Source organism: Trichosurus vulpecula, chromosome 9 (genome assembly GCF_011100635.1).
Source record: "Trichosurus vulpecula isolate mTriVul1 chromosome 9, mTriVul1.pri, whole genome shotgun sequence".
Taxonomy (NCBI): Eukaryota; Metazoa; Chordata; class Mammalia; order Diprotodontia; family Phalangeridae; genus Trichosurus; species Trichosurus vulpecula.
Genome location: NC_050581.1, coordinates 64,280,307 through 64,293,987, shown reverse-complemented (window position 1 = coordinate 64,293,987; position 13,681 = coordinate 64,280,307). Strand labels below are relative to the sequence as shown.

General features: G+C 39.3%; 1 protein-coding gene across 1 annotated transcript in view; it reads right to left on the bottom strand.

The window, feature by feature from the left end:
• Positions 1–13,681, bottom strand: part of LOC118832135 (solute carrier family 28 member 3-like) — a 139,029-nt gene that overhangs the window by 43,086 nt on the left and 82,262 nt on the right. The window contains exons 3-4 of the mRNA XM_036739565.1: positions 4,326–4,411; positions 1,309–1,395 (exon numbers count right to left, since the gene is read on the bottom strand). Coding sequence (XP_036595460.1) covers positions 1,309–1,395; positions 4,326–4,411 — 173 coding nt within the window. The remainder of the gene's footprint in view (positions 1–1,308; positions 1,396–4,325; positions 4,412–13,681) is intronic.

The window sequence follows — 13,681 nt, the reverse complement described above, 5'->3', positions numbered from 1 at the left end:
ATGTAATGTTCACTTCTTGTTTACTGGTTATGAAGCTCACTTGTGCAACCACAAGAATGCTGACAAAGATATCTCCATCCTGTTTTACTTAAATTCCGTGTCCAAATCCAGCCTAAGTGGGATCCTTGATTCTTTGGAAAGTCCTCCAGTTTGTTGTTATATTTCTGGACCACCTTTTGTTGTCCAACAAGAGTAGGCTATCATCTTATGACCATTTGGTCACCAGAGATGACTCTTGCTCTGCCCATCTTAATTTTTGGTCCTCAAGAGCAAGGCCTATCAACCCATGAGATTCTGTGTTTTACCAGGCCTCTTTTGCATATTTAGGCATGAAACCATATAAAAGTAAGGTTGTGGGAACCAGGGGCATCTCAGATCATGAGGAAGGTCTGATATCTACTTCATTAGAGGGGGCCATAGACCCTTTAATAAAGTGCTATTGACTTGGAGCTCTGCCTCAGTAGTTTTTCTTGCAGATTGGACACTTTCGGACGCCACACTAACTAAGTGGCATATCCCTGCCTGGGACTCCTAATAGGTGGGAAACCAGTCAGACGTACCTCAGCCGGACCTTTTATCATCCTTGTCAAACTTGTGTTACCCTGACTCTACAACTATCCTGAAATGTGCATCCAGGCATCCCAGTAAGAGACTGGGACAACCATACATCAAATCCAGAAAGAAATTTTATGTAAGACAATCATGGCCCCCTATCATGGCCTGAAAGACCATCATGCCAGAGGTTTACTGCTCACTTATTTAGTCGTATCATGTCTCCCATCCTTCCTAGCTCTGCTTTGTGTCAGTCCTGGACCCAGTGTGAAGGGGTTAGTGGTACACCCAGGGATATATGAAGCCATCAACTTATGAGAACAAATTGTTAAATTTTCAATGTAAGCAATTACACCTCAGAAATCAACAAATATTACAAATCGAGACGTGGTGTGTTGTTTCTTTGATGGTCTAGATTTAAAAAAGTGATGAAAATGTTAACAAAACAGATAAAGCTTAAATGTATATTGTACATACATTTCCCCTTGGTGATCTGGTTGTTAAAAAACATTTACTAGCACACCCCTGGTTACTCCTTTCCCTTGGCAATCTCTAACTAGGCCGTGTGGCCTCACCTATTGATCCTTCCCTCAGACATGCCAAATAAAAGGGCCTATTGCTTTGAGCATTAACAGACCCATCTGATTTTTTTTTGGTGAAGCCCTTTTAGTTCCATGAGAAAACCTGTCAGTGAGTAGTGCTGGGAGATGGCGAAGGCAGGAAGTTGTGTTAGATTTGAGCATCTAAAAGCCATACCCTTTCAGGTGTGTTCGCTCATTTTCTTCTATGCTTCCTTTCTGTTTGGGAAGGTCTTGCTCAATAGTGATGTGCTCTTCTCCCTGGAAATAAAATATATGGAAAAAATCAGGACAATTTTCTCCCAGATAGAAAGGTGAAGTTCCAAGTTAGTAAATAAACATTTATTAATCACTTGCTGTGTTCCAGTCACTATAGTAAGAGCTGGAGATACAGAGGAAGCTCTCAGTCTATTGGATGTAGAAAGAGACATATGTTTTTGGACATAGCCAACGTGAGAATTGGTTTATTGAAATATACCTATGTGTTACATAGATTTGTCTTTTCTTTCTTTTTTCTTTCAGTGCAAGGCAGGAAGTAGAAGGGAGAGAAGTTAAATAGGTGTTAATTAAATTAAAACAAAAGCTCAAAAAAAAGAATAGGAAGAAGGCAAAGTTGCAAGTCTAATGGGTTTTCCATTTCCTCTGTTGAGAATTATTCTGATATCTGATTGTTCAAGAATTTGATATATTTTTAAACTGAAATTTGTTGGTCCAAAATGAAAGCAATTCTTGGCCACCTACTATGTGCTTTTTTCCGATTGAAAATGTCCCAGAATCCACTGTTTTCCTCACTCTTTCCTATAAATGTGGAAGGAATAATGCATATTTTTTACTCTTCCATTGTATATGCATTTCATTTCTAACTTCATCATCTGGTTCTAAGGATGTCTGTGCCAATCAAATTAAAGCCTTTTCCACAAGAATCACCATATCCTCCCTTCAAATGTTGGTCATAACCCACATGGGTTATTTTCCAAAGGTCTGAGAGGTCAGTGCTGGTTTTATTTTGGTTAGAGGGTACCTGTGGCTTGGTTGATCTATAGGCATCTCTAGATAATGGGCCCTGGGGACAAACTAAATAATAACAATAGCTCAAATTTACATAGCAAAATGCTTTATACATATTATCCAACCCTCCCAACAACTCTGGGAGGTAGGTGCTATTATCCCCAATGGCAACCTGAGGCCGACAGTGGTCAAGTGACTTGCCAAGGGTCACACAGCTATAAAGTGTCTGAGGCTGGACTTGAGAATTCAGGTCTTCTTGACTCCCCATCTAGCACTCTATCCCCTGAACCACCTAGCTGCCTTGTACATCCTTCCAAGACAGAGTTTCTTTTAGTTGGACAGAAAGAGTATCCTCTTGGTCCTTTCCCGGTTAAATTTACTCCCGTGCTTTTCAGAAGGTTTCTTGTTTCTCCTAACCCTTTAGTTATTGTAAAAGGTGTTGGTATTTTGAAGAGTTCTCAGAGATGCCAGTAGTAGTGAATGACCTCTGTTCTTGTGGACATAGGCAGTTAGAAAACTAGTCCCCACTCCTAGCTTCTTTGTACAGGAATGTAGAATTTTTGAGATGCATCACAGGTATAGTTTGGCATAATTAGCATAGCATAGTAGCGTATAGTAGATCTGGGATACTATGGTATATGGTTTAGTGTAGTCAGCGTGGTATAGAACAGTATGTTCCAATGGTTAGCACAGTGCCTGGCACATGGGTGCTTAATTAATGTTTAGGGATGACGATTATTGATTAGTATGGTATAGTATATAGAGTATGTGGTATATGTTGAGCAGTGTGTAAAGTAGAATGGAGCTCACTAGACTAGACTGACTTAAGAGAGCTGGGTTCGAATTCTATCTCAGACACTAAGTAGCTGTGTGACTATGTGTATGTCACCACCTCCCTAAGCCTCAGTTTTCTTAGTTATAAAATGGAGATAATAAAATAAACCAGGGATAATAATACTTGAAATTCCTCAGGATTATTATATAATTATCATATTCGTATGTATCATTATGGGCAGACCATAAGCTCCATGAAGGAAGGGACATGTTTAAATTATCTTTGTTGCTCCCTATTCACTCGCGGCTAACTACTGTGATACTGTGATGTGGTCATTGAGTGAATGGATGTTTTTATTTTGGGGGGGGTGTGGCACTTTCCATACATTGTCTCATTTGTGACTCATATAGATCCTGTCAGATTATCCCCACTTTTTTTGTTGTTCAGTTGTGTCTGATTCTTCATGACACCTTCAGGCATTTTCTTGGCAAAGATACCGGAGTGGTTTGCCATTTCCTTCTCTAGCTCATTTTACAGATGAGGAAACTGAGGCAAACAGGGTTAAGTGACTTGCCCAGGGTCACACAGCTAGTAAGTGCCTGAGGCTGAATTTGAATTCTTCCTGACTCCAGGGCTGATACTCTATCCACTGAGCCATCTAGTAGTCCCTGAATGTTTTTATCTTGATGCTGATACTGAAGGAAGGTGAAGCTGAACTGCTTCCTCCCTACACCCTATTTGGAGCTTTCTTGCCCAGGGTCACACAGCTAGGAAGTATCTGAGGCCGGATTTAAACTCAGATCTTCCTGACTCCAGGCCTAGCACTCTATGACTGCCACTTAGCTGCCCATCATGTTATATGCTATATAGTTCTATTATCTCCTCTACCAGTCCTATCCCAAGGAGCTTGTGCAATCTGTCAAATGCTTAGAAATTCTAACAATCTCTATTTCACTTGGACTCCAGGTTCTGTAACTTAAGCTAACTTTTCTTGCCTTGGGAAGGGAGATTGGGAAGAAGGGAATTGCTGGTGTATCCCAGAAAAATGAGACACTGAACCATCACAATAGAAAAAAGTATTAGACCAGGAGTCAAAAGACCTTGTGTTCAAATTCTAACTATGGCATTCTTAAATGTATAAATGTACCTCTCTGGGCCTGTTTCCTCATCTGTAAAATAAGGGGGCTGAACTAGGTGATTTCCAAGGTCCTTCTAGCTCTAAATCTACGATGATTCCATTCATCTTCTGCCTTGAGTTTCTACAGTTTGGGAGAAGTTGGTACAATCATCCATAACTATTTCCCCCTTTTGGTCCAATACATTTTTTAAAACAGATCTGTGAATTCAGTGTGGAAAACTCCTAATACAGTTCTTGGGCAGTTTATCTTCAGAGTTATCTGGGGCAACACTGTTGGGCATTTATCCTATCCCCATTACATTCATTACAATTTCTCAGTGAGTATCTTCCTGACTCACTCTGGTTCTTGATATCTTCTTCCTTAATAGAAGAAAAACAGATTTCAAAAGGAAAACCAGCATTAAAAAAAGAGAGAGAACAATTTTCTTCTGACTGATGGGAGAACCTGCATTTTCTTTTAACCTGCAAAAATCCATGAGTCATCAGATGAAAAGTCTAAAGAGAATTGATAAAAGCAATTGAAGTGGAGTCTCCAGATTTGGAGGAAGGAAAAATACAGTAAAGATTAACTAAGAAGTCAGTATGGGTAAGAGGCTAGAGGAATGGGCTTGGAGTCAGGGACCCCCAGGTATGAGTGCTATTTCAGGCACACGCACAGTACTACATGGACATTTCTCTGTGGCCCTGACAAATCTCTGAGATGTGGTACAGTGGAATGATTGATCTGTATAAAGGGAAGGAATTTCCAAGACCTCTCTCCCCCACTTATGATTAACGCTATTAAATGAACGGGTTTGTTTTTTTTTTTTTACCAGGTCAGTAGTAATGTAGGATGATGGTGACGCACAGGGGGCTCTGTGATACAGTAGGAATTTACAGAATCTGCCTGAAATACACAAGAGAGCTTTACCTTTTTTCAGTCCTCAGGATGACTGGCTGATTCTGCCACCTGGTGACAGGATCAGAAACTACTTTCATGCATAACATACGGATGTTATTATGTCATACTTTGTACTTTAGATAAAGAAAAATAAAAACAAAAGCATATTAAAAAACCCGATCTTCTGAATATGGTCCACTATCCTGAATATTACATAACCCTCTGCATGTTATTATAGAAAGCCTGCCTATTACATAAAACTCTTTGTTTCACATTTAAAACCTGTGGCAATCTGATTCTACCCTCCCTTTCTGGTTTATCACATATTGCTCTGGCAAATACTAATGCTGAAGCTTAAATACTTTGGCCACGTAATGAGACGAGGGGACTCATTGGAAATGACCCTGATGTTGGGAAAGATTGAAGGCAAAAGGAAAGGGGTACAGCAGAGAAGGAGATGGATAGGTAGTGTCATGGGAACAATAAACGTGAACTTGGAGAGAGATGGTGGAAGATAGAAGGCCCTGGTTTGCTCTGATCCATGGGGTCACAAAGAGTCTGAACAACCAAAAAAAGAACTTTGCCTAGAATACAATCTCTCTTCAGCTTAGAGGATCCCTAGCTTTCCTTCAAGGGCCTACCGAAATGCCACCTCCTACAGGATGCCTCTTCTGATTTCTCTATAGTATCTTTGATTTGGAATTGGAACGAATCTTACAGCTAAGATAACCGAAGCTAACAAGTTGTGGTTATTTATTCTAAATGAACTGGATTCTTAGTGGATTGGATCATAGACTCAGAGCTAGAAAGGATCTTAGAGATCACTGAGTCCAAATTTTCTTTCACTTAACAGATGAAGAAACTGAGACCCAGAGATGAAGTCCTTGCTCAGGTTTGTAGTAAACAAGGGACAGAGGAGAGTGTTTGAACCCAGGGCCTCTCCCTCTAAATCCAGCATTCCCCTGTACCATCTACCTCCCAATGGTTAGTGCCCTCCCCATGGTAACTTTGTATTTTATATTTCTATTTTAAATTTACTTTTCTGTCTCCGGGATGTGACTTTCTATTTTTGTTTGTTTTTGTAGCGCAGTGCTTGGCCCATAATAAGTGCTTAATGAATACCTGCCATTTATTAATAACTTTTCACTGTATTTGGCTTTTGATAATTTTTTTCCATAGCCAATTCTCCCTTAAATTGAGACAAATTTAGCCTCACCATGAACTCCTATCCTTTGCTCCCAATTTTCTCCTCTGGAGGCCAGCCCCCTCCTTACCACTTGTAACCTCCCACTGGGATCACTGCCTATTGTGATTATGGGTTAATGGGTGAAAATGACCCTTTAGGAAAATAGACTTACCGGCACACTCTCAAGTGCAGCTCAGGTTGCACTATTAGGGCCTTCAGCTACTTAAATTCTTTGTTTTCTTTTTGCCACTTAGTACTTTAGCACTAATGGGCACATTTATATAACTAACCTGCTAGGACTGGGTCTAATCACAATTGCTAATTGCAGCATAGGACAGTTAATTTAATTACTTTATAAAGTAAAGAAAATCAGGTTGGGTGTGTATAAGCAGCTACCACAATCTCCCTCCAACTTTGATGGTTGCTGAGATTGTCCCACAGCGTGTCTCAGTGCATAACCAAGTTCCAGGATTATTGCTGGTTGCCCCCAACTGAAAGGAGAACACGTCCCTATGACCTAGAAGGACCAGTCTAGAGTTTTCTCTGTAGCCTTAACACCTGAAGATTTGGCTTTCTTAGCAACTGGAGATGCAGAGTGACTAATGGATTTGTTGTTTTTTTTTTACCTTATTGAGTGGCTAAGTCTATGATTTAGTGATAAAGTGTTGTTCAGAAACTGCTGAAATAGAAGACTTTTGATCATTGAGTATTTAAGACTACACTCAAAGACAGATTGCATAATGTACACTGTGGATTTCTTGTTAGTGTTTGTAACATTCCTTAGTACCTCGAACCCTCAAATTAAAGCCATTCCAAGTTAAATTTCCTTGGATCCAGAGGCCTAACTGTAGTTATTGCTGTTTGTTGTTGTTGTGGAGTTGTTGTTTTTTTGATTGTGTTTATCCATTCTTTATCCATTCAACCCTTCTCTATCCACTCCCAATTCCCAGTAAATGTATAAACAATTTGTTGTTGTTCAGTTGTTTCAGTAATTTCTGACTCTTTGTGACCCCATTTGGGGTTTTCTTGACAGAGATATTGGAGTAGTTTGCCATTTCCTTCTCCAGTTCATTTTACAGATGAGGAACTGGGGTAAACAGGGTTAAGTGACTTGCCCAGGGTCACACAGCTAGTAAATGTCTGAAGCCAGATTTGAATTCGGTAAGAAGAGTCTTTCTGACTCCAGGTCCAATGTTCTATCCACTGTGCCACTGTATTAGTGGTCACTATTGGGAAACTCAGATACCTGAAAGAGTCTAGGTATCTTGTGGTCTGTTTTCAGCTCATGATGATGCCTCAGTACGTTAATTCAATTCAAGGGGGGCAGATGAGACCATGTTTATAAATTATGTGTATTATGTATATATAATATATGTACACAATATATTTTATATAATTATATATTACATATAGTACATTACATAATTATATATAATGTAGTATATATTACATGCATATAATAATATATATGTACATATATAAACATATTATATGTATATAAAATGAGATTTGTGTATATAAAGCATTTTGCAAACCTTAAGATGCTATATAGTCACTATAATAGAGATCTAAAGCTGGATAAAGTATTTACAAGTACTGACCATGTGCTAGGCACTATGCTGATTATAGGGGCTACAAATGCAAGCCAGGAAGACAGCCCCTGTCCTCACAGAGCTTATATTCTAACAGGACACATAAAAGGTAGCTGAAGGGGAAGAAAGACATGCTGACGTGGGGAAGGAAGCCCAGCAACCCGAGGGTGGAGCTGGTGCAGTGAAGAGGACATGAGGTAGAAGTAGGTAGAATGATGAGAAAGAAAGACGATAGATAGATAGGGAGCTAGAATCCCAGCATTCCCAGTGGGGAAACCACATTTACCAAGGCAGATTGGCCTCTGGACTGATATTTGTGTTCTGAGAGTTGCTTGCAGCTTAAGGGGCTTGTCCAAGATCATATAGTCAGTCTTTGCCAGAGGCAGGACTTGAATCCAGTCTTCCTGACTCCATGGCCAGCTCTCTAGGCTCTAGCAGTCTTCAGCTATTAATGGTTTATGCCCACAACTGCAATTTCATTGGGGTAGGGAACTACCATGGTAGAAACTTCTTTCACTAACATATATCAGTAATTTCTACCATTAAAGAATTGCTTGGAGAAGATGATATGATGATAAAAACAATGATAAATTTAAATAAAATATTAAAATACATACTTATAGTAAACTAAAATAAATTATTTTTATGTAATGAGGTTATATAATTATTATAATAACAATGACTAGTCTCTAGATATGTATATATAATACACATACACATATACACATACATATTTTACATATATGTATATATATATATATACAACACATATAGTCTCATTTTATCCTCACAACAACCCTCTAAGATAGGTGTTATAATAACTTCTATTTTATAGATGAGGAAACTGAAGCTAAGAGGTGCCATTTGACTTGTCTTATAGCTTATATGTGTTAAAAGCAGGATTGGAACCCAGGTCTCCCTGACTCTAAGGCCAGCTCACTATGTACTAAGCCTAGCTGCCTTTTATTATTTGCCTACTGAGTGCCACACACTATGTTAGGTGCTAGAAATACAAAGGGTGGCTTTGCACATGACATGCTTTTTTTTTCTTACTTACTTTACATTTAAGTTTAAATATTTAAGTTTATGATATGTTTTTGTTTCTTTTCCTATTTTGTATTTGTGTTCTGGTAAAATGAAAAACTGATAAAAAAAAAAAAAGAAATACAAAGGGTGGCACAGTGGATAGAGGCTGGGCCTGGAGTCAGGAAAACCTGAGTTCCAATCTGGCCTTAGACACTAGCTGTGTGATCCTGAACAAATCACTTAACCCTGTTTGCCTCAGTTTCCTCATCTATAAAATTATCCCACATGGGGTCACAGAGTCAGACATGACTGAAAAAGGACTAAACAACCACAAAATAACCAAGATCAACAGCAGTTTTTTTTCCTTTGGTATGTGGTTGTGGTTGTGGAGCCTTGACTGACGTACTTGATTTCACCACTGCCAATAAGACAACTGATTTATTGCTGCTCTATATCTGTCTGTAGGCTATAACAGGATCATAAATGTAGAGCAAGAAGGGGCCTCAGAAGTTATCTAATCAATTCTCTTTGTTTTACAAATAAGGAAAGTGAAACCAATAAAAGTCAGAATTGACCCAATGTTCTTAATTAAAAGAAATAAAATATATCAATAAAAATCTATTACAATAATGCCTTGGTTTCCTTATCGGCCCCAGCCCCTCGAGGTCAAGGATTCTATCCTAAACTCCCTTAAGCCTCATTTAACAAAAGGCCCTCCCTAGGCAAAAAATAACTGTTTGCAGAGTGATTGATCAGATTTTAAATGCAAGGATTCTCTCCAAGTAAGTGGACTTCAGGGATGAAAGCAAAATAGGAAGTTGAAGAATTACCAAATTTGTTGGGTAGGAGTAGATTTGGACTTTCTCAACCCCCTCAGTGTCCAGTAAAACCTCTTAATTCATAGTTAATTAATTGGACTTTCAATACATTTAGTATTTTATAGAGCTATGATTCATGATTTGCTGATGCGTGCTCTCCTCCATGCTTCTAATCCCATGAAACTCACCTCTAAGTTTGACCATTGGGGTTGGGGAAAGAGGTAGGACTAGATGACCTCTCTGACCTTTTCTTACTATAGATTTATGGTCCATTTGGCCAGCTAGTAGCTTTCCTTTTGCTTTTGAATTAGCTTCAGGCTACTTGTGTACCACTCAGTTTCTCATTCTTACTACCAATTACTCTTTTGCTGTCCATATTTTTGTTGAAACTGCCTGTAGAGTCAGAAGCCTTGGTTCAAATACTGCCTCCTCTGGCACTTACTGCCTGTGAGACCTTGAGAAAGTTCCTCCAACTCAACAGGCCTCAGCCTTTGTCAAATGTAAAAAGAAAGTGTTGAATCAGATATCCTGACATCACTGCCAGCTTTGGATCTCCTACATCTTTCTCTCAAATCCTTTTGTGGCCTTCTTACGCCCACCACAGTGACCTACCAATGTGTCTGGCAGGGCTGTTTAGAGTTCTGAAATTACCATATTTAATCACAGTTGCTGCCATTTTCCTCTCCCTAGTAGAGATTAATAAGCAAAAATTTTAAAGTAAAGTAAAGTAAATTTTGTCTTGCGTTGATCAGGTTAACCATATATAAAAATGCAGGAAGATAATTGGGCCAATATCTACTATAAAAGATTGAGAGTGTTTCAACAATCCAGCTAGCAACTTCTGTGGGGTTGTAAGATCCACCAACAACCAGCACCCAGAAAGCTGCCAACACAGGTCCTTTTGATCTGCTTTACTTAAGGAAAGCAATGTTAAGGGGTTAACAATCTTACTTTAATCCAGTATACGAATAACGTCCACCTCATTCAGGGGAAAAATCCAGCACCCTGAATTACAGACCAAATACAATTCGTAGTTATCAACATCTGAGGCTTCAGCTGGGGAGCTCATTACAATGGTTGGCCCAGAGTCACATGCCACTCTTGCTGTGGCTAAGAGCTCTGAGAGAGAATGCCAACCTCTGAGCTTATCTATCCTGTTCAGGGCCCTGAGGGCCCTGACCTCACCCAGGCTGGGTGTGGAGAAGTACCCCACCCCCAATATCACATCAGATATAAGTCAATGACTCCTAGTTGTCTCAGTGCTGAGAAATACAAAAACATGTCACTTTATCTGCCCCATTGGAACAAAGGCCAGAATCATTAAAGGTCAAAGGCAAAAAGTCCCACCTTAATTACAATTACAGAGGGGTATAAAAATTCTAGGAAGGATTCCACAAGATCCTCCACAGAAAATGTAATATTTGGTTGTAACTATAGACCAATATGAACATAGGCATAGGGGAGGACTGTGGGAAAATGTGCTGAAAAATATGGTTTAAGATTAAGAAATGAAAGAGTCCACAGGCTTGTAGACTATTTAGAAGTCTTATACCTTTAAGTCAGGAGTTTAAAGAATTGGGAACTGCTGCCCCAAAAGGGTACTTGAACAGAAATAGGCAGCTCAGCTTCCACATACCCACTCCAGCAAAAAAAAAAAAAAAAAAAAGCAGAAATAGTGCCAGACTGAATAATGACCAAGAAATCCAAAAAGAAGGAGCTGAAGGTGACTTTATCCATACCAGAACTACACAAAAAGAGACCAAAGTTCATGGGATTGGGACCCAAGTAAAACCAGCACCAGGGAAAGCAAACAGAGACAGGCCCAAGACTCTTATAGATTGAAGGCTCTATCTGGAGGTAGTATGAGCCTGAGCCAAGGGCTCCCACAAAAAAGTCCTATGATGGTTTCGGATCTACAGTATGGACCTTGGAAGAAACCAGGAGGAAAATAGCAACCAGTCTGGGTCATGGTAGTGTTCAGACCAGGACACTACAGCCCCAGAGGCTCCAAGGCCTGCACTCTGCCCTGAGATACCATAGGGGATTCCAAAGATTCAGTGCTCTGTGTCTCAAAGAGCCAAGACAGCCTAAAACTTTCCAGCACTTTTAGTAGAGATGCACCCTCAGAGATGGAGGTCTCAACAGGACCAAGGTGATCCAGGTCAGGATGTAGGAGGGCTAAGCATCCCACCCAAAAGTACTGCAGGGATAGATCCTGGCCCTGGGTAAAATGGCTAGAGATGAGTAAATAGGAAAAGATAATGACCACTATAAAGAATTGTTATAATTTCAGACATACCCAAAATCCAATGTAGAAGAGGGCGACTATACAACAATTGCAAAGACAAAGGAAAAAATAGATTTTCTACAAAGAATAGATGAATACCTACAAGAAATTAAGGGGTGGGGGTGGGGAGGAGGAAGGATGGGAGGAAGAGAGAGGGAGAGAGAGAGAGACAGAGAGAAAGAGAGAGAGAGAGAGAGAGAGAGAGAGAGAGAGAGAGAGAGAGAGAGAGAGGAGAAAAATGGTTCTAGAAGAAAGAACTAGGAGAGTAAGTAGCTTAGAATATTAAGTGGTAAGCTTTACTCAAGTAAGGGGATTCTCTAAAAAAGAGGAGATAGAAATCAATGACTCCATCGGATGAGAAATATTAGAACAAATTCAAAAGACTGAAAAAAGAAAATGCAAAACATTACCAAAAACAATATGGAGCTAGCAATAATGACTCCAAAAAGGAAAAAAAAATCATTGAATCATTAAAAAAAATACACAAAGAGAATAAACAGAATGTGAAAAGGAAACCCACATAAGCAGAAAAGCTTTGAAACTAGTGTGGTGAATTTATTATATACTTAAAAAAACAAGCTGTATGGAATAAATAGAGAGCTTCAAGTTCCTATATGCAAAGAAATAGCATTGGCACACATAGAAAAAGAGAATTGGGAGGTCCCCACTAAGTATATCTTATCAGACAGGCAACCATTCCTTATTTTCCTGGTAGTAATTTCTTAATCAGCTTTTTGCTTGCAGTCAAACTATCAACTCTTAGAACAAAGGACACAATCAACACTGAAAGTAGAAAAAAGGAGAAGAAGGAGAAAAAGGAGGAAAGGGAACTGTGGGCAGTTACAACTACCCCAATTTAAACCTGTTTTAAAAATGGAAAGCAGGATAAAAGTAAAGACATCGCCATTGATTATCACTAATTATTTGAGAATATTATGTTAAAGCACCACAACAAGGAGATTATAAGAGCCCAGATATCAAGCAATTAAATCAACAAACATTTGTTAATTATATATTATGTGCCAGGCCTTGTGCTGGCAAATTGTCTAGTTTGTAATACAGTTGGATGGAGAAGCTGCTTTGTTGGTTTGCTAGTACCTTTATCTGGACAGGTATGGAAGCTGAAAAATGAACTGAGCCCAGAATTGTGTAGACAGAAGAGAGGGTTAGATTAGGTTTCAAAAGTGCTTTAAATGACCCAACTGCTCTCTGATACAAAACCCTCCATTTTTAACACTAATATCGTCCTGGTGATATCAAGTGGATATGAATCAGTAAAAACAACGATATATGAAGAATTAGAATTGCAAGTGATCCAAAGAGAAAAGAGAGACACATGATGAGTGGAAAGCAGTGGCATGAAATGTCTTCTACTGACAAAAGCCATTATATATGATATGAAAAGAAAATAGGCTGATCCTGTGGCAAACATCCAAAGGAAGGCAAGTTAGGGAAATTCCCTTGACTGAGTCTCATAGGGCATGTTATTTAGGCCCTTTCATCAGCTGCCCTCCCCTGATGAAAATCTACCTCACTGTGTCAAACTCAAATAGAACTGGGGCTACTTAACCATACTTGAGGATCCCTGGGACTACATATTTTTTTTTTTGGAGTAGGGAAGGCAGGGCAATTGGGGTTGAGTGATTTGCCCAAGGTCAAGTGTGTCAAGTGTCTGAGGTTGGATTTGAACTCAGGTCCTCCTGACTCCAGGGTTGGTGCTCTACTCACTGGGCCACCTAGCTGTGCCCCCCTCCCCGCTAGGACTACATATTGACTTAGAAAACCGTATAGAAATGTTATCTATCTACTATATTTTTATTTTGTTAAATATTTCTCAATTT